Source organism: Anabas testudineus, chromosome 21, assembly GCF_900324465.2.
Source record: "Anabas testudineus chromosome 21, fAnaTes1.2, whole genome shotgun sequence".
Classification (NCBI taxonomy): domain Eukaryota; kingdom Metazoa; phylum Chordata; class Actinopteri; order Anabantiformes; family Anabantidae; genus Anabas; species Anabas testudineus.
The window spans coordinates 8809497-8831107 of record NC_046629.1 but is presented as its reverse complement, the minus strand read 5'-3'; the positions used below and the strand labels follow the sequence as shown (position 1 = coordinate 8831107).

Below are 21611 nucleotides of genomic sequence, written 5' to 3'. Positions count from 1 at the left end.
ATGTGATACAGCAACAAGCTGATGAAACTATGTTAAATATATATTCACAACAAAAGTCATCTCAAGGCACTTTCCAGTGTTTATGGTTTAAGACCTTATTATATAGAAAACCAAAGCAGAAGAAACCTCAAGCAGAACCAGGCTCAGGGTGGGCGGCCATCTGCCTCGACCGGTTGGGCTGAGTGGAAAGAGGAGAGGGAAAAAAACAGCAAGCAACTAAAAACAACGACAACAAACATCAAAAAACTGGGAAGTAGCCAGAGCCAGTAACTGCACTCTGGAGACATACTGAGGAGGACAGAAAGAGGGAGTCAGAGAGGAGGAAACACAACTCCAGAGAGAGAGAGAGAAAAGACAAAGTTAATGACATGCAATGGTGGCATTTAAATAAATAGATGATAGATACTTATCCATGGTGGTTGATATAAAGGTAATTTCTGTGATTATATATTTTATAGTAGTATTCTGTAGTATTCTGATTTATACTCTTATTTTTACTTTTATACTTGCAGGCAAACTATATTAAGCTATATTTCATTTAATATATGTTCGTCCCCTGTAATAACAAATGGATATGGGTATAATTTTAATCACTTCACACATACTTAATCTTCTTCACACTTGTTTTATCAAAGTTCTTCTGCAGCACTGACATCACTCTCATCTCTGGACGTTTTGCTTGTAGACTGGTCATTTTTTATCTTATACCTATCATCCAGATACACCCTCTTACGAATGCACAATGTTTTGGAGTTACACTAAATTATTAAATATTATTATTTTTATGTATTTATATTTTTTAACCACCTTACAGTAGAAAGACTGTGATAACAACTACAATGAGGACCCCTGCTGGAAAGCTCTAATTACTGAAATAAGATTGTGCCCCTCTGTGGTCACTGAGGGTCATGACAGCTTGTTATGCTATTTTAATATTAAACATTACATCCTACCCCTCACTGACTGTTTCATATAGCTTTATTTCATGTTATGTCACTTACAGTTTATAATGAACCTGATGTAAGTGCTACTTAATTCATATCTGTTTGTTTTAATGCAGCCAAAACATCACTTGACACTATGGATGATTACAAAACTGTGTGACTGTGGTTGATTGTGACAGTTGGTTCAGTATCAGTTGATCTGTCTTTTCCCATGTCATATAACCTGATTAGGGCTTGGCACAGATTTATGAGGAAAGGTAGGTAATGAGAAATTAGTCATTACATGCCTGGATTGTGTCTGAACCTGCTGCTCCCGATCTCGACAACAATCAACTGGAAACAACAGAGACAACCAAGCTTTTGTGCCTTGTTAGTAATAGATCACCAAAAAACATGGGCCAGCTCGAGAAGAACCTGAATGATGACTGACAGTGAAGACTGGACTGCAACCACAGGGTCAAGCTTTCCCACAGTGACTCAGACTGGAAAGTGCTCTGACTCTTATTGGTTTATAATCAACCTTCACAATGAAACCTCAAGACCAGACATCATGGATATAAATTATATAAACACATTATACAGCATTTAAAGTGTTGCTTTGCTCTATTTCTGTTGTGGTTCTTGTTTTATGTTGTTTACCTAACCTGTGCACTAAGTACTGTGTCCACTGGGAGTCAGTATAGGGTGCACACACAAGGGCACATCAATCCAGTGTGAATCATTCTTTAGCTTCTTACAGATTAAAAAACATTACTGTAGTCTCCAACTGTGTTACCAAAAATGTGTTTACCAATACCTACAAAATAACTTCTGGACAGATAAACAATAAAAATAATAAAATAACAAATTTAAAGTGTTTTTATGCAAAAAAAATGATCTGTGCAAAACCCCAGCTTGACACTGTTCTTAAAACCTTTTTGGGTGATTTTCTATAAAATCAGACAACAGATGCTGCTCTGTGTGTGTGTTTCAGTGACTGTATCTGTGTTTGTGTGCAAAGGTCTGAGTGAATACATGAGTGAATGTGAGTTATGTGTTGTCCCCCCGTCCATCATAACAAATGCAGGGCAGAGGAACAGTGCAGTTTAAGTTTCTGCAGGTTTAATAATGTGGAGGGAAACGTGGTTTTCCAGCTGCAGGTTTGTTCTGCAGTTTTTATTACATTAAATAAACACATGGGACTTGATGAGTTAGTCTTATTATCCTCCATGGCCTTGTGGGAGATCGTGGCTGGTGGTCCACCACTGAATAACCATTAACCCCAGTGTCTGTTTACACCTCAGCCCCCCGCCCAGTGGGACAGTCGACACACGTACATACTGTACATCACTTACTCAGCTTCCTTCATAACTCCCTACACAAATAGACAGTTCAATAGTAGACATACCAAGAGTAGTAATCAGTTTATTGTGTTTTAACCTGGAAAATTTGCTGTAGTTTTCTAAATAATCCTTAGCCGACCCTCCCATGTTGACAGAGATTATAGATTAACAAACAGCTGAACAAAGAGCTCATTCATCATGTGAATACACACATCCACAAACATTACTGCATATTTCTTGACGACCTTTATTTTCTTAATAGTTTTTTATGTCATTTTACAAGATGCTTGTGTCTTTGTAACTATGTCTAACCATCATTTTGTCATGATTTCCTTATTTCTGATGAATGAAGTTATTCTTGTTGAAAAGTGTACAATTGTGGCTCTGCACCATTTTAATCACATGTAAAATGATCACTGATTCTACCACATCACCCCTCTGACCATTTCCTACTTTATCTTCTGCTATTTTTATCCTTAACCTTGTTTTATTGTTGTGTGAACCCTGGTTGTCCTCTAGTATTTATTGTCTATTTATTGTCAGCAACAAATAGTGTTTGTTCATCCGGGTTATGTACACTGATGCCTTTTCAGCACCACAAAAGTATAAAGCCACCACAGGACACAAACATACCAGTTGGTACATTCACAGCAACATGGAAAAACTCTGAGTTTAAATATGTATCTCAAAACTTGGCCTCAGCTGTTCGGAAACTGGATTCAAATTCAATTAAAATGAGAGTGACAAAAAAAAAAAAACTATGTGGTCTCCTTTTGAGAAACCAGTATTTATTTTCTAGTGAACAATTTGTATTCCTCTATTTGATAGTAGCTCTTATTTTCTAGCAGCATGAAGAAGCACAGGAAATGGTTGTAGCATCTGTAATGTGAATTTTTAAACCTGGCATTAAGTCTTAAACGACCTCTGACCTCTCTGACTTGTTGTTTTCTCTGTCACATTCACGTTCACGCTCATTGTAAACACAGACACATTTTGAGAATAGATAGTTTGTTTCTGTGATTAATGCAAGGATTTGATGCTTTTGCCTATTATGTCACATTTAAATATATCTACATTCATTCATTCTAAAACATAAATGATAAATTGATTCATCAAATAAATTACCAATTGAGGCAGCTTTAACCCCCTGGCTGGTCACTGGTTGTTGTGATGGGTAAATGTTAGTCTAATTAAACTGATTATACATATAATAAATATGCTTTCATTAGTGTGTCTTAACTTTACAGTAATCGTATCTGTTTCTTTTGATGTACGGTAACTTCTAGATTTACTGAATGCAGCTGAGGTATTTTAATTTATACGTTTTTCAAGCTCTGGTTTGTATTTGGGACAGGATTTCAGTTTGAAGCTTCTAAAACTGGCACATGCTTCTTAAACTGTTTTTCTGTCTTGCTAAGTTCGGCAATATCCAGTCTTGGTTCAAGGCCCAAAGCCTTTCTTGTGGCTCAGATGCTTGGACCTGAGCTGCGTGGACTAGCTCTCTCCGACTGCTCCGATCCATTCTTGGCTTTCGGGACACATTCCTTGTCCAGGTGCTGTGTATTTTCTTTTTCATTGTGCATGAGCTCCTCATGTAAACTTTTCCAGGCCAAATTCATTCATTATTCGAAAGCAAAATAAGAGGTTTCATCTCTCTGACAACCAAGGCTTTATTTATTTAGAATATTCTGCTCCAAACATTGTCAATAGAAAGTTTTCCATTGACAAAGGCAGCAGACCACACTTCATTCACCAACAAACACAGCTGATATATTTAAGGCAGAACAGTTTGTTACGGTACCAGTTTTTAATGGGGGAAGAGATGCATATTTTACGGTTGTTTCATCTTCCAAGACAGAATAAATAAACTGCAATATCTATACTATAGGTCAACTTGTAGGAGGTCCACGTGGCCACAGCCATCTTCAATGTATTAATAGGTTTGCGTGTATGTGTGTGGTCTAAAGTTTGCATACGTACTGATGTGTGTTTCACAAAGGACCCGTTACACTTTGTTTACAGATTTGATTGTAAGGTCTCCCAAGTAGCAGCACAATTATACATTAGTGATTGATAGAAAGTGACATGACAGAGGGAGATCAGACAGGAGCTAACTGCTCCTGGTTGGGTGGAATAATGGCAATCCTGTAATGGATGGATGGACATCACATAGGTTTAGGTGCTAGTTGTGTTAGAAATGGCAAAGCGGAATGTGGATATTTAAGATTTCACTGTAATCTTAATCCTTAGGAAATTTAGCAAGAATCACTATAAAATTCGGTGGATTAAGAAGATTTTCTTTTTCATGCAGATGATATGGCATCCATCTTCACAACAAGAAAGTGCTTCCTGTCATGTCACAATGAAAATATTTATTTGCTAAAGAACAAAATCAGAATAACATGTATTTCACTGAGCTGTAAAGATAAAGTAAATACATTTTGTGTATAAAAGAAATTGACATAAAAATACAATGTGTAATGTATTTTTATTTGTTTTTATTTGAGCATTTTAAATCTAAGTTAATTATTTTTACAATTCATATTTTTATATGCTCCTTTTCATCTGGGCAGTGGCCACAGCGCAGCTTTGAAACCTACACTTTAAAAAATGAACATTTGAAAGCACAAGAAACAAATAAAATCAGTTAATCTATCTTCTCAAACCTGAAATGTCAGTTTACATTAGCAGATATAAGACCTAATGTCCAATGTAATCCTGCCACCGTGGATCTTTCTCTGTGGTGTGGACTTCTACCTTCTTCGATTTGTGTCTCGATGAAATAAGTGATGGTTTCTCTGTTGACGTTTCTCTGTGTGAAGCAGCAGAGGTGGTTTGGCTTTGGTGGTGAGTTTGTGCTCCAGCTGAGAAGAGACCAGTTCCAGCTGTTTACAAAACCTGAGAACTCTAAAGGTCTTTTTGGCGCAGACATCGGCACAGTTCAGCTTCATATGCTTTTCCCTAAAAGTGTGTTTGAGTGTTTGGTTATCTTATGATACAGAGTACCTGACAAAGATTCTGCAACTCTGATACTGAACTATTCTCATGCCTGTCTTAATGTTTACCACACACTTTACTGGATGTGCTTTCCTTCTCCCCATGGGAACAAAAGTACAGACCCCAGTCATGAAATTAACGTAATTTAAAGTTTTAGTGAAAACGATGATTTCAAAATGCGAAGACACAATTTAGTGTACATCTTTAAAGACGTTGCTCACACTTTTCCATCTGGTTTTTGCTTTATTGTCGGTGAGTCATTCCTCATCCTTTACATGTCACAAAGTCAGTTTTAACTGTATGTTTCTTGTCTCATCCTCCTTCCAAAACTGTAGAGATGAGACAAATTAAGAGCTTAAACACAGTCAGATATGGAAGCTGAACAAAATTTTTCATGTTGTAACCATTCCTTCTGTTCATACTGGTCGCAGGGGGATTTCTTAAAACCCACAAGTGATGGAATCATTTTAGTTAAATAGCTTAAATAAAGAAATAAGAATGAAATTTAAAAAATTTGTGCTATAAATGCTGCAGCAATGGATGATGCCCACTTAATGTGACCACTTTGGAAGCTTTCAGCCTCATACTGGCTTCAGATGAACTTTTTAAAACAGTTTTTGCACTGAGGGAGGACTGTGGACTTTGTGGTTTTATACCTATGTGTCAGTCTTGACAAGTCACAGTTTTTAGAATAATTTTAAGCTGCATTTCTTTCAAGCTTATTACATCTGGCATCTTTCTCTGCCCTGTCAGGGCTCTTGGTGAGACATTTAATGACGGCAACAGTCTGCACACAGTAGTGCAGTGGGCTTCTTAATATATGGGCCATTTGGGACTATGGACTGTACATTAACTGTTCTCCCCAGCCACGGCGAGTGCCAACACTTACCGTCATCATACAGATTATTTCTCTGTGCCTTCAGTCACATTCAAGACGTTAAATAGTGCTTTTGTGAGCACTGATGGTCCATTGGTTTGTTCATGAATTAGTTAAGTTAGTTGAGTATGATTTAGATTAAATTATCATCTTGATTTCTTTAAGTGTTAATAGGACGATGTTGCTCCAGGCAACTCATGTGATGTTTGTCTTCTGAGCGTGCACAAAATGCACAAGTGTGTTCACTCTTACACATGCTGCTTTTTCTGGCTGATCAGCACGCAGGAGTCCTGGGAACCTGCAGAAGCCCTGGCTGTCTTGTCCCCATATGCTGTATCCCAGCATGCTATCTGTTTGTCCCAGGTCAACACTGAGTCCTGTGCACATTCCACACATACTAACACCTCACTGTAGAATACCCTACCCACAATTCCTTTCAGCAACCACCTGTGTTTATGGCTCTATACCTTAGCCTAGTGAGGAACATTTAAGATTAACATTTAAGTTTTTTAAAATAACCAGAAGAGGAAACAACGAGAGGAGAGTATGTAAGGACTAAACCCAGAGTATACAGGTTGTCTATGTGTTTGTCTGTTAGACAGCACGTCAAAATTATCCTTTAACCTCCGACCTAAGAACCTTGTTTTACCTTTGTGTGCTTTTTATACATGTAATTGGAGATTTTGATTTAATTTGAGATGTAAATTGTCACTTTTAGACAGAACCAGCTGTTGTTTCCTCATATTTCCAGTATTTAAACCATCTTCGCTTTGCATTGGGAAAGGCCGCAGCAAGAGCCTTCCACGTCTAATGTTCCACTACATCTAGTCTAAATGAAGTATCATCTCCCACCGCTGAATCTTTATGGTGGTTCCAATCCTCTTTTCATCCAAGATACAGTTTATAGCTGGCTTCCATGGCTGTTTAAGTTTTATTTCACTGGGAGAGAGGTTTGCCGCAGGCTGAATATTACTGGAGATTTATTTTAATAGGAAAACGATAGGCTGCAATTTTCATGTTTTTACAATAAGCCGCACATTTCAAGTGTCATCGGTTACCGCTCTGTGACTTTTCAACAGTTCTCGGCCACTGATCACTACTTTGTTGAGAGATTTGTCACTTGTCATTGAAAATTGAATGGGAGTTGGCAGCCCTGCTTTGCTTGTGGTTTTGCCTGTGCCCCCTGGCCTTGTGCAGGGATTAAATAAAGTCGTATGGTTCGGATTAAGGAGCATCTCTTAATCCTAGGCGAGATTAAGTGGGAATTGTATGCAGGATGACAGGAAGTGTTCCCTGGGAGGTCCATCTTAGACACAACACATCCTCTTGTGTTTCTCTGTTTTATTGCTTTTATTGTAAAAGATCATGTTTTTAGAAACATGTATTTACATTTTTATCTGTGTATGACCTTGTGCTACATTCCCCAATACCCTCCTCTATAGCTGTTTTTCTACCACTCACTTGTTTCGTCTGCACCCATAAATTCTGACCAGTAAATCAAACGCTGAGGACTGGATGGTATCACTTGTATGATTTTGACTGTTTGCCAAGTTGCAGATGCAGGTTTATAGGGACGAGGCAGTCGTACCATAGTGTGATGAGGGAGTATGGGGGATCTTTACATTTGTGACTGTAGGGTGTTTGGGATTATCCACTAGGTGCGATTTTACTAAAACTCTAATACAGATTTGCTCCAATAACAAAACCTTTTTTTTGTTTATTTCTTTTATGCTGTTTTACTCCAAGGGGTATGAGAGCCTAAATGCATTAAGAAAAACATCTATGAAACAGCTAGCTTGCCTTCCTCCAAATATCTATAACTCGTAAAACGAAAACGTATTTAGCAAAGTTAATTTACTGATCTTGACCATCTGATCTGATCTCTGTACAGGAACAGTAGGAGACTTAAGCATTCCCCTCTCTGTGACACCAGCTCAACTTTGGGATGCTGTTCCACAACAATTAAAAACTCTTTCCTTTACAAACCCTCTGCTACTTGATCTGTCCTGTTTGTTTTCCATTTAATGTAACACATTTCACTTGGATAACCTGCTATTCTTCCATGAACCCATGATTGAGAGCGAGCCTTCTCGGTCAGCCCCACCAAGCCACCTCGTACCTCGAAAGCCTGTCTCTTTCTCGGTACAGTGATGTCATCATCGAGCGGCCCTGGGTGGGAGACAGGAATGTTGCAGCCTGTTGACTGAGGCGACGATTGTGTTTTCTTTTCTTTTTTTTACATGCAGAATAGAGAGACTACGGAGCAGAGACTGTGCATGTGTATGTCTACAGTATGTGCATGTATGGGGGATTTGCTGCGACACTCCTGTGTGAAGACTTGTCTTCTAGGTTTAGGCCAGCTGTGAGCGGGGGAGAGTGTGGACTGTCTGTACATTCACAGCAAACTCCCAAACCTCAATAAGCCCAGTGGTCACTCACGTACAGGATAATGAATGCATGATTGTAACCCTGAGCGTCTGTGTTGCTTAGGGTAGACTGAATGGAGACTGTGGTGTTTGGGATCAGAAGAACTGATAAGAACTGACAAATTCTGCAGTGCATATTGTGAACAAATGATTAGCAAACGTCCAGAGGTTTTGCCTCACTTTCTAAACCTCACAGTGTGTAACAGTTTCATGAGGCAGAGGTCTGTGAGAGAGGGAGGTGGCGGCACAAGTCCTGAGAGTCCCCAAGTCCCACTGCGTGAGCAACGAGATTGTTTTCTTAAAAAACTGAATAACAAACCTCTGGCCTTGTTGGTGGTGAGAGGGGCATTTTTGAAGTGACACAGGGGACTTTTAAACCCAATGATTTATGACTAGACCTGTGGTAGAGGGCAATGAACAAGAATACCCACCCTGAGTGCAGCAGGTGTGGGCTGAAGGCTGCGACAGTGTGGTCATCACAGCCAGAGATGAAGCGGGCAGGACTGCACTAACTGTAGACCTACAGTAAATGTCAAGTAGGAAAGTATGAACATTTACATTCACCTTACTACCTGAATATATATATATATATATATATAGTTTGTGGAGGATTTAAGGTAATGGCTGGTGATGAAAAACAACTTTTACATTATAGGGAAATTATTATATAAGTAAATTGTATCAACTACATGATGATACAGCATTTAGATGCTATTAACATTTTTAGATCATCTATAATCTTCTAATGTTATGACATCAGGCAAGTCTTAAGTTCAGTTTTTGTCTCTTTGTTGTTGTTTTGTCTCTTTCTTGCCATTGAGAGCATTTTGTATATCTTATCAGGCAATTTGCCTTTTGTTTTTATTACATTTTGTGTGTCTTCAGGTTTATTATGTTTCTTTTAACTAAGCTCTGTGGGTATCAACAACATGTCAGTTATCCACCCATGAAAATAACGCACTATGTAGTGCTAGTCTTATGAAACATTAATATCTGACTCAACACTGACATGTTTTTCATTCAAATTAAAAATAATTGTAAAAATCTGGTGGGGATGTAGCAGAAGACTTTATAACTAGGATATTCAGTCATGCTAGCAGCTTGGTGAAGCTATACTGCACTGAGCTGCACTCAGCAGTGTGCAAACATGCTAAGAAACATAATATATGAAATACATGGGAATATGTATATGTAAAGGGATCGACCAAAAGACTGTACAAAAATCATAACTACAAATTATCATAAGAAGAAGAAGATTGGCTGTGCTGTCGTAGCAGTGTTCATGCACACATGATTCACAGTTTGGACTTTCTATGGCTGCTGCATGCCACTGTTCATGTGTGCGGTTAGACCGGTGTGACCTTTAACGTAAGGAAGGTCAAGGTTCACTGATCTGGGCATTGGGGCAAAAGTTCAGAATAGTAAAAGTCTAAAAAGAAAGAAGCTGATTACACACTTGTTGAAAAGCATTGTAGCTATAAACCTAATTTACTTCTTGTCCATTGAAAGAATCTTCCAGCAGCTGGTTGCCCCTGGGTGACATCATCAAAGGGTAAATATTAACTTAGTGTGAGATCAGAATCTGGCAAGACGGACATAGAAATTTCCACACTATATTCAGGAAATTATAAACTTAGGGGGTGCTTTTTTTTTTTTTAAGAAACCACAGGTTCATTCACTGACAAATAGGTGTTATTCTCTTTTCTGTGGCACTGATTGATCAATAGATCACAAATATTTCTGGTTGCTTTCTCGCAGGTCTAAATTCCTCAGCTCTCTGTCCCTACGGGTGACGTGACATGGACAATTTCAGATGTTTACTCCTGTTTGCACTGTAAATTCTAAGATTGCCTCATGGTGAAGAGGGTAGGAGTAAGGAATGTGGATGCCTTACAAACTGAAATGCCGTAAACTCATCTTGAAATGTGACAGCACCACGGGACAGTGACTCTTAAACCGTTAAAAACAGATTCTTAACAGCCTGTTACTGTGGCGATGGGCTGAATGTCTCTGCTTTATGACTGTAAAATATAAACTCAGCGCAGTGCAAATATTTTAAAATGCATGTACAGTTGCCATGAAGCTCTGAAGAACGTACAGTAAGTCGGTTCACAACTCAAGCATTCACAGTTTGAAGAGCAGAGGTCACAGAAAATATTCTGTAAAAGTTGGGCACCATGAGTAATAGATGGACAGTGATAAATGGCACCCTGGGCACAAATTGCTCTGTAGGTTATAAACAAATTTCCCCACACTGACATGCATACTACATATTCTGTCTAAATACCATTCTGTCTGCCATCTACTTGTTTGGACTATTAATAAGCAGTATTCGTAATACGACCAAAGCAATCCATGGGAAAAAAACCCCCAAATATAACTCTCGTCAAGGGCTCTGGACAATGTCGTGTATAATATGCATCATAAACTCTCTCACAGCACAGAGTACACATGACGCTGGTGAGAAGGTTAAGCCATTCTGTCCTATATACTGGATGCTGTGTTTGGGTAAATGCACACAAAGTGACAGGTACCTATGTTTGCTCCACAGACAGTAGGTCCAGTCAAGTTGAGAGGTGGCTAAACTATGTCTTTTTTTATTCTTACAGATCAGAGGAGATCTTTGTGTGTCTGCCAGCTCTCACCAGGACTCACACACACCTCTGATCTCCAGACTGCAGTGACAAACTGAACTGCAGAGCCGAACAGTTCATCTGTGTTCTTCTAGTTATTTCCCTCCTTCATCTATTTCCTCTGACAAAAGAAAAACACAAGATGCCTTAAATGTGCTAAAAACATTTCTTTCATATTTAAGATACAAAATATTGATTTTTATCTATAGTACAAGTATGAATCATGGGCCTCAGAATGAATTCTGATATAAGTGGTGTGTGTGATTAGCAGCACTAAATCAGTACACAGGGTCTAGTTTTACGTGCAGCAGCATAAAGTAGTACAGGTGCAGGCCGGATGGTGAGAGGCAGTTGCGAGGCCTATTGAGGCTTCATTAATGGAACAGGAAGAGGACTGAAGCACGTGGGCAAACACACACAACTCATTACACCCCAGGCTATTGTGTACCTTTCACACCACAACTCAAAGTGTGTGCTTGTGTCAGTGTGTGTGTGTGTGTGTGTGTGTGTGTGTGTGTGTGTGTGTGTGTGTGTGTGTGTGTGTGTGTGTGTGTGTGTGTGTGTGTGTGTGTGTGTGGTGCATTTATTGCATTTATATGAGTTTTGTGTTTGAGTGGGCAGGTGGGGAACAATTACAGCCTCCTTAGAGATGCAAACTGCATTGGGGTATTTGAAAGCATTACGTTTGTGGGTTAAATGAAATGTCCAACCAATCTTAGCCATAAAGATTACGGTTTTAAACTGATCAACGCATGAATGAAGGATGATGTCATTAAATAATTCTCACACAGATATAAGACAATAAAGCTTTATCAAAGTATTTTTACTGTGATACATATGGTACGCTAGGTATAAGAGCAAAATTCACATTATTACAAAAGACTACCAAATCGGGCTAGGACCAACACGCTGACTAAGCTGACACTTGGCTGCTGGAGCTACAACAGGCCATCCACCCTTTTACACCACTGTGTCACTTTGCAACTGCATGCACCCACTATCCACATACAGTATATCACTCAGACACGCAAACACGCATTAGGCCACCCTTCGACCTGGACACACTGCTGTTCTCTGTTCTGTATCTAGCATCGCAAGAGTGCAGTGATTCACGCAAAGGAAAAAGTAGAGAAGACTTACACTCATAAAGTTGCAGATGTACATTACAGTCACATTGTACGTGTGTGTCAGAGTTACCAGGTTGATGTGCACAGGTGTCAAAACTGCCCTGGAAAGTGTCTGTCATCATAAACCAACAAAGAACCTCTAAGAAAAAGATTATATTTAGTATACCGCCGTGACTGAACGCTCCCTCTGAGTGCACATCAGATCTTTTTTCAGCACATTTAGCACTGTCTAAACTTTCCACACTGTCGCTATCACAAGAGTAAAAACACGGATGTCATTTTTCCTTCTGCTCTTGGACAAATGCAGATGTTGTACTGGGGCAAAGACGATCATCACATAAATGAAACTTACTTTGTGGGGAAGAAGGGCTTAAATAAAACAAAGTCAAAGTAGCAATACAGCACAGTTAAATAGAGGTATTTGAAATAAAATTTAAAAAGTAAATGTAGCTATTAAGAGAAGTTAAAGAAAATATGCTCTAGTGTAGTTTATTTTCTATTTTAATGATTTAAAGTTAGTTAAGTCACTTTAGGTGTGGTATAAATACACAGAACCACGTCTTGCATGTCTGTGCATCCTTGGTAGTTTAACAGTTTTTCCCCAGGTCGGTGCCAGGATAGGTGACTCTAAACCACCAGCTCCTGTGTCATCTGCAAGAATAATACAATTATTGCATTCAGGGGCCAGTAGATCTCAACATTAATGAGGGAAACATTCCTATTTATCATTGTCATCCTCTGTGGATGCTCAGCAGGGAGGTGTGAGCATGTTTTGCCACTATAAGTTATGGTGTAACATTTGGGAGGTTGTATTTATTCTCAGTTAAGTCGCCATCCCTCCCTTTCTCTCTCTCTCTCTCTCTCTCCCACCCACCCAAGTGACTCCACCCTCAAGCAGATAAAAGCTGTGTCCACAAGGTGAGTGTCTGTTATGAGCACATATCCCAGGGTTCCCTCTGTGTAGTCTGCCTGATATTCTGCCACTTTGTCTGACTGCAGTGATTATTTCCCTGTAAACGTCCACCCAGAAAGGTAAGCCCTCTCCTATTCTCACTGTATCCACTGCTGTTAGCAGGTTATGTGTGATTCAAGTTACTTAATGAATTGTTTGTGCATGTTCAGCTTCAGTTTGGGTTAAAGATGCCCACATTTCATGGGTTGCATCTTTGGGGTTTACATCACTGCTGAGAGTCAGGTCATCATCTCTACAGCTACAGTGGCGTTTCTCAAGCTGCTGCACGCACAGGATAGCATCCATGGTTAGGCTGCTTTGTCCAGAGCTTCTCAGAGCTTCATGTGTGTGAATGTGTCTGTAAGTGTGTACATGCAGAAAGCTGAAGCCAAACTGTCAGATGGGACAAAAGCAGCAAGTTGGTGAGAAGAACCTGCAGAGCAAACAGTTGTCCTCGAGTAGCTCTGTCTCTGACGTCGGTTTTCAACTTTTACCTGATTCACTTCCTACAATCAGACACTTTCATGACTTGTTTATATCCATAATCCTTCCTGCTGATCCTGACAGAAATCTTTATTAGAAAGCTCTTTCATTAACCGTTTGCCAGATATTCACCGACATCAATATCCATACAGTTACACTCTGAAGCCTTTAACAGAGATAATAGTCCCATGAATGTCTGGCACCATCACATGTGGTTTCTTCTGATTTGCTGATTGATGGTTTGATTGAATGAAGATCAGTCTTTTTTAATAGTTGAATTAATTTGTAGAGTGTAGTATTTTGTTTTTGATCGACTCTGATATATGTGTACAGTAAGTACCCGTTTAATCATGTGTAAATGAATTCTATTGAGTTTCTAAAGGGTTTTAGTTTCCTGTCCTTCACTTTAGGTTCTGTGTTGGTCACTGATGTGACCCTTAAAAGTGACTGGTGCTGTGCATGAGAGCTGAACCTACAGCCTTGCATGTAGAACCTTGCTTCTGTGGGAGACAGAGCCCAAACAACGTTGCAGCCCCTAGTAGCACCAACAATGATGGTGGGGTAAAAGCGAGGGAAAGAATAAACACCTTGGGCATTGAGCTGCACAGCTGTGTGTGTGTGTGTGTGTGTGTGTGTGTGTGTGTGTGTGTGTGTGTGTGTGTGTGTGTGTGTGTGTGTGTGTGTGTGTGCGCGTGCGTGCGTGCGTCTCTAAACCTGTGGTTTGTGTACAGGGTGTGTTTGAACGAGGACATTTGCAGTGTGACTTAAGGAGGTGGTAATTTTACAAGATGCTACGTTTAGGTGATGTTAATGTTTTTCCCTTTCACTGACAAACCACAACATCAGGGCATCTAGCATTGGTTTGTGCAGGGAGGAAGGCAACGCTTTGCCAAATGTGTTTTATATGGGTTTTAAACACTAGTTTTTGGTCAGACTGCCTGTTTTAATACGTCAATTTAGTTGAAGATCTGCTGCTCAGTTTTAGATCTTTGCACATAATGTAAACCGTACCTCTCACCTCTCATCACCACCGGACTTTAAATTCTTTTGCCTGCTCTGTTAGCGAGGTGGTTTAAATAGACAAACTGTCTCGCCCTCTGACATCCACTGTGGTCTGCAAGATCAGTGAGTGTCTTCAGGTCCCTGAATGGAGGATGTTTGCGAAGCGGGAAAAGGGCCAGAGAGGGCAAATGGACAGTTAGAGACAGAAAGAGAGGAGAGACACGAGGGTGAGAGTGCAGAACAGACATGGCTCTGTTCACACAGAGACACAGGAAGAAGGAGAGACAGTGAGAGGAGACACAAAATAGACAGGTGTGTTTGAAGACATGAGTGTAAGAGACACAGAACTAATACCTTCAGAGGAGAGATTAAAAGTTGCTTTTGAGAGCGAGGCAGTCCCAGCTGAGCTCTGTCAAACTGAGCATCAGTTTGTGTAAGCTTGTGTGCAAGAGCCACATGAATCCAGGTCACCAGACACAGGTGTGTTTCCATGACCGAGGGATCAGCCAGAAGTCACTGTCATTTATTATCTGTCTCTCTGCTCCTCTTCTTCTTCTTCTTCTTCTTCTTCTGTCTGTATTGTTGGTGTGTACAGTTCAAATTTCACTAACTTCTAAAAACTTCTTCAAACAAGCTTCTTGTGCTAGTATTTTTGGCCATAACACACAGCAGTGTAGAAAAAAATGATTGACATGACACTAAAATCCAAAGCTCATCATTCGACAGCTTGAAATTATACTGTATGTATAAATGAGCTAAATTTAAAGAATGAATCATTCCATTAAGTCTGACGCTGCCTCATTAGGGTGTAGAAAAGCAGGTGTTTTTTGATCACCTTATTCTTTCTTTACACATTTGCTCTGGGAGTTGCACAGCTGCTGCAGTTTTAATGAAATTCTGGAGATCGCAGCTTGTATAAACTGCATTAGCCAACACCTCGACTTCTGCTGGGCGAAGGTTGACTCAGCAAAAACAACAGCTTACAGATATATGAGGCCCACGAGTCCTCTCATGTTGCACACCTGATGGGCAATTTACTGTGTTCCGTTTATGTAAAATGTCAGAAAGATGGACATCTGGAAGTAGTCGGGGGGGAAACGGAGACACACACATTCACACACGGTACATAGACATACAGTGTAGGCGGCTTTGAGGTTTGCTTATTTTTGAGACCGTCTGGGCCTGGCAGCTCAGTGGCGTGTGACCTGCCGTGCATGAGTCTGGCAGCAGATGTTGAGTTAGGGTCTAATTTGCAGATATTTATACTTTGTTGTCCTTGTAACGTATGGTCAAAGCGATGGGTCAAATTTGAATAATGAATGAATTGATGCTTATGAATAATTTTTTCAGGGGTTTTACCTCATTGTTTTTATACCTAGAGATAATTTGCATTTAAATGTAATATTTACTAAATATTCCACACATATTATATCATTCACAGTCACTGGATAGATTGCAATGAAATCTTGTCTAAACATTCATAGCTTTGGCGATGTTTTGAATTTTTTTTTTAGTGTCACTGTGAACATCTGTCTTGATCACTCTCAACTTTTTGATACGGTGCTGTCATCAGTTCAAATTTGAAATCTCTCTGGTACTTTGGTTCATGAATAATAACTTTAAAATGATTGATTTTCCTCTCAACCTTTGCTGTATTGTGTGTTTAATGATAATGTAAGAAGTTAATATGCTAAACAAAGTAAAAGTCAGTCATTCTGTATTTATGTTTTCCTACAGTTTAGTCATCACAAAAATGTAGTCGTGTCATTGAGGACTGAGCAAAAAAATAAGTCTTTAAAATGTGAGAAACAGCTCACTTACAGTGATCTGTGTGATTACATTTATAAAGGGATTACAATAGGAGAAAATAAATAAAGTTTATAGGTCATCTGTTATAGACTTCTTTGTTGTAACTGCACCTTCTTCTTTTCTGTTTTCTCTAATAACAAATTAAAATGTGGAAATTGCTGGTTGGTGTCTGTCAACGTCTGAAAGTGGCCCTCCAGCATGAATAAGTCATTTGAGACGTAACACTTATACAGAATAATGTGTTGGAGAAATGCGCACCAGGTAAAGACAGAAGGTGTTTCCATCGCTCGGCGGTCACCATGACAACATGGTGGTGTTGTTGTACGACACAGAACAGACCCTCGTTGTACGGTCCCTCTGATCTGTAGTCTCACGTTTTGTCAGGATATTTCCAAGTCCTTTAAAAACATCTATTCACAAACACATAGCAACACTGAGCTGGGGTGTTTCGTAAAAGGTCGTAAACCTGTCACATTTATTTTCTCAGACCTCTTTATGTATATTTACATGTTTATGTTAAAAATACCTACATCATACCTCATCTCATACATAATGTATTACAATTATCTTATCAGTAAAGATGTTAAAATACATTTGTCCTCCTGTGTACTGTCTACAGATTTTACAGATGAATAGACTGATTGGGATACCTGGATAGAGCAAAATAGAGCCACTTTATGTTAGGAAAACTCTGTGATATTCCTCTGGACTCTTCGGCATGTCATGGAAAGTCGGTGGGCTTCCTTCAAAGGCCAGGTCCCATTAGGGGAGACAGTGGCACAGTCATGTCAAAATCGCCAGTCGACTGAGAAAAGGTGAAAGGGCAGAAAAGATCCAAAGGGTGGACAGTGAGGATGTGGTTTAGGATGTGAACGGGCTGTTGAGTTGGCTGTAGTAAAAGTGGGACTGGAGTCGTTGAAGCTGGACGGGGAATGTGGTGAAAGATGACTGAGACTGAGGCAGAAATGATAGTTGTAAAGAGTAAAAAGTAGACACCCTGACTATCTATAGCAGAAAGCTGAATTGTTGGACCAAAAGTCTGAGTGAAAGCTTGTTTTCAGGTTTGTAGGTTGATGTATTTAGCGTGTAGTTCTGACATAGTATTCATAACCACTATGTACTTTTCTTGTCCAACTTTATTTTTTATGTCATTACTCAAGCTTTTCCTTGTCATGGGATTTATTTTTGTGTCAGTGCATGACTGAATTCATTGCAGTAGTACAGGAAAGACAAGAATGATGTCAGTAAGACCAGAAGGGGAGGCCCACACTCCAGCAGGTTGGCTAAGAGGTGGCAGAATAATTCACACACAGAATAAATGTTTACACAAATGTTCTCACCACATAGTGTAAGAGTCCAGACACAGACATGAACATGTTTCCGTTTTGATTTAAATTTGAAATCAACTAGGCTGCAACAAAGGTTTCAGTCTGTGTGGTGCCCTCTTGTGGACAAGTGCAGCAACTGTAGCTAATCTTGAGAAAACTCTACATCAGCAATAAACAGAAAAAAATGCACACTGTTTAATTTACACTGTGACTTGAATACAATTGTATATCAGACATTATTTCCCCCAGAACAACAGATAAAAGGCCTTTACCTGTGATTTAGAGTGCCAGTTTTAAACCAAAGGCAATTTGAGACATATGTGAGAGATTATTCTCAAGAAGAAGACTTTCAAAATTCCTATTTCAAATGTGGTTTTGTGTCAGTTATGATACTAAAAGTTTGTCAAATTAGATTTTATTGCTGCTTTTTATTTCTTTTTATTTTTTATGTTCATTAGGCATGGACTTAATACCTCTCTGACAGTTAAATATTAATCATTTTATATGCAACACATATGTATTGGTTTTTAATACAGTAATAGAATATTTTTAATGTTCACCCTAATTGAAATTCTTCAGCCAATTGAAAGTACGTTTGGAGAGCTTCTTGGTAGACAACCTGTTATTGAGCATGCCATGTTTCTGCAATCTTTGAGAATTTTTGTGTTTTAGTACCTTACACCTTCGTCTCTCCACATGCTTCCTGTTTTCACTGTCAAACTATCAAATCAAAGCTAAAATGCCCCTGAAAGAAACACCTTAAACAGTCTAACTCGTTTATTTTACTCACAATACTACTACTACTTGAGTATGGTTATCAAATTCAATTCAATTCAATTCAATTTTATTTGTATAGCGCCAATTTACAACAGAAGTTATCTCAAGGCACTTTACAGTGTAAGGTTTAAGACCTTACAGAAAATATTTATACAAAAAATTATAGAGAAAACCCAACAATCCCATTTGAGCAAGCTTTATCAAACAGTTACAGTACTAGAATTTAGTATTTAAAAACAGATGCAGCTTCCTCATGTCTTAACGTCTCTACTTCCCATACAGGCCTTGGCCATGCCTCCTGTCCCTGCCCCCCTTCTCCTGACTCTGCTTCAGCTTGCGGCAATTACATTTGTGAGTGGTGGAGCATACTATGGACACAAGCCGCACCCTCAGTCGTACCAGCCCATGCCGCATCTCCAACACATGGGCAAAGAAGGTTTTCCCCAGCAACAGTACCTTGGCAAGGAGGCGCCCTACATGCAGTATCCACACTACAGGAAGGAGCTGCCCCAGATGCCAATACTCAAAGGCAAAGATGCTCGTAAAGGCACCGGATATAAAGGTGGTCAAGACAAAGGTGAGGAAGTCCGGTCTTTACGGTCCGGTCCGACAACTACTGTGTCATGACCTCCTAAATATTTCTTTATTTTAAAATTTTAAATGCCATATGATCCATCATTTTTTGTTTTGTTTGTTTTGTTTGTTTCATCAAGTAGCAGAAAATAAATATTTGCAAGAATTTCCTGTAGTTTGACTGAGTTCTTACTGTTTCAACCAAGACTGTGTCCATATATGTTTAATTTCATCATTCTGTCACAGGTCTGACTATTCCTAGTGGTGCTGAAGGAATCCCTCAGGGGGAGCCAGGTCCACCTGGGCCACCAGGGCCAGAGGGACCTCCAGGACCTGCAGGACCTCCAGGGAATGGACAACCAGGACGTGTGGGGCCACCTGGACCTCCTGGGCCACAAGGCGTGCCTGGAGTAGGCAAAGCAGGCTTACCAGGACTTCCAGGCAAACCGGGGGAAAATGGTGAAGCTGGGCCGCAAGGGGAAATGGGACCTAGAGGTGACGAAGGGCCACCTGGACAACCAGGGCCTCAGGGTCCCCCTGGACCACCTGGGCTTCCAGGAATAGGTAAACAAGGGGTAAATGGATTACCAGGCCAACCAGGGCCGAAAGGAGAACCAGGTCACAAAGGTCTACCAGGATTGCCAGGATTGCCAGGACCCAAAGGAGACAAAGGTATGGGCCAGCCAGGACAACCTGGTCACAAAGGACTCCCGGGGCTTCCAGGACCAGCTGGGCCAAGAGGGCTCCCTGGTTTTGGAAAACCTGGATTGAATGGAGCTCCAGGTCCCCAGGGACCACCAGGAGAGAAAGGACATACTGGAGAGCGGGGTCCAGCTGGGCAACCTGGCGAAGGGGGACAGCCTGGCCCTCCAGGACTCCCTGGTCAAGGAAAGCCAGGTCAAAATGGTTTACCAGGACAGCCAGGCATGCCAGGTGCAAAAGGTCACCCAGGACCACCAGGTTTGCCAGGGAAGCCAGGATTGCCTGGATTTGGTAAACCAGGACTCCCAGGACTAAAGGGTGATAAAGGTATGAGTGGACCACCTGGACCCCCAGGACAAAAAGGAGATAAGGGCCATGGAGGACTACCTGGTATGCTTGGACCTCCAGGACAAAAAGGTTCACCAGGTCCTCCAGGCCCTATGGGAGCCCCAGGAGGTTTAGGAGCACCTGGTCCTAAAGGAGACTGTGGAGAAGGAGGACCTAAAGGCCTTGATGGAGCCAAAGGTGACCCTGGTCCTCCTGGGATGCCTGGCAAGGATGGTCTGCCTGGAGAACCTGGAGAGCCAGGGCCAAGAGGTCCACCTGGACCATTTGGTGCTAAAGGAGAAGGTGGACATAAAGGTCTACCTGGTACCACTGGTCCTCCAGGGCTTCCTGGGCCAAAAGGAGAAGGTGGATTACCTGGTGAAGTGGGACCTCAAGGTCCTAGAGGAATCCCAGGTATGGATGGTACAGCAGGACCAATTGGGCCTCCTGGTCTTCCTGGGCCAAAAGGCGATAGTGGTCCACCTGGTCTACCAGGCACTGCAGGTGAAGGGAGCCCAGGTCTTCCAGGTCCCATAGGACCCCCAGGGAGAGAGGGTCCATTAGGACCTCCTGGACAACCAGGTCAGCCTGGCCCTCCTGGGCCACCAGGCCCACCTGGAGTGCCTGGTCTTTATCCTGAAATGTCTGGGGTACTGTCTGAGATGGGTCCTGGACTAGATGGTGTGAAAGCTGGTAGTTATGGAAAGAAGGGCAAGTATGGAGGCAGTGGGGCAGAAGTGATGGGTGTCAGTGGGCTGGAAATGCCCGCATTCACAGCTGTAACAACAACTCCCTTCCCACCTGTGGGCACTCCAGTCATCTTTGACAAGCTCTTGTACAACGGTCGTCAAAACTACAACCCTCAGACCGGACTCTTCACCTGTGACATGCCTGGCATTTATTACTTTGCTTATCACATCCACTGCAAAGGAGCAAATGTATGGGTGGCTTTGATGAGGAACAGTGAGCCAGTGATGTACACATATGATGAGTACAAAAAAGGTTTCCTAGACCAAGCATCAGGAAGCGCAGTATTACCTCTCCAACCTGGGGACACTGTGCATATTCAGCTGCCCTCAGATCAGGCCTCAGGACTTTACGCTGGGCAGTATGTGCACTCCTCCTTTTCTGGGTACTTGTTATATCCAATGTAAAACCATAAAATGCAAAAAGGCGAGAGAAGGTTCAGTGAAAACAAAGGAGAATATTTTTATACATGATAATTACCTTAGACTGAGCAGTATTTTTAATGTAAAGTCAACAAACTGGGGTAACAAGGAAAATATGAGGGATGACAGTCTGTATATACAGCAGCTTTTATACTGTAAATCC

The 21611-nt window shown here is 40.8% G+C and overlaps 1 protein-coding gene across 1 annotated transcript; it reads left to right on the top strand.

The window, feature by feature from the left end:
• Positions 1-18968: 18968 nt before the first annotated feature.
• col8a1a (collagen, type VIII, alpha 1a) lies at positions 18969-21433 on the top strand. Its single transcript, XM_026376907.1, has 2 exons — positions 18969-19254; positions 19497-21433. Exons 1-2 carry the CDS (start codon positions 18969-18971, stop codon positions 21431-21433), a joined length of 2223 nt encoding a protein of 740 aa, XP_026232692.1.
• The last annotated feature ends 178 nt before the right edge of the window (positions 21434-21611 follow it).

Bases quoted from the DNA above. Each gene is read 5' to 3' on its own strand.
- col8a1a (XM_026376907.1), top strand. From the start codon at position 18,969: ATGCCTCCTGTCCCTGCCCCCCTTCTCCTGACTCTGCTTCAGCTTGCG. The intron at 19,255-19,496 runs GTGAGGAAGTCC...ATTCTGTCACAG, and splicing joins TAAAGGTGGTCAAGACAAAG to GTCTGACTATTCCTAGTGGT.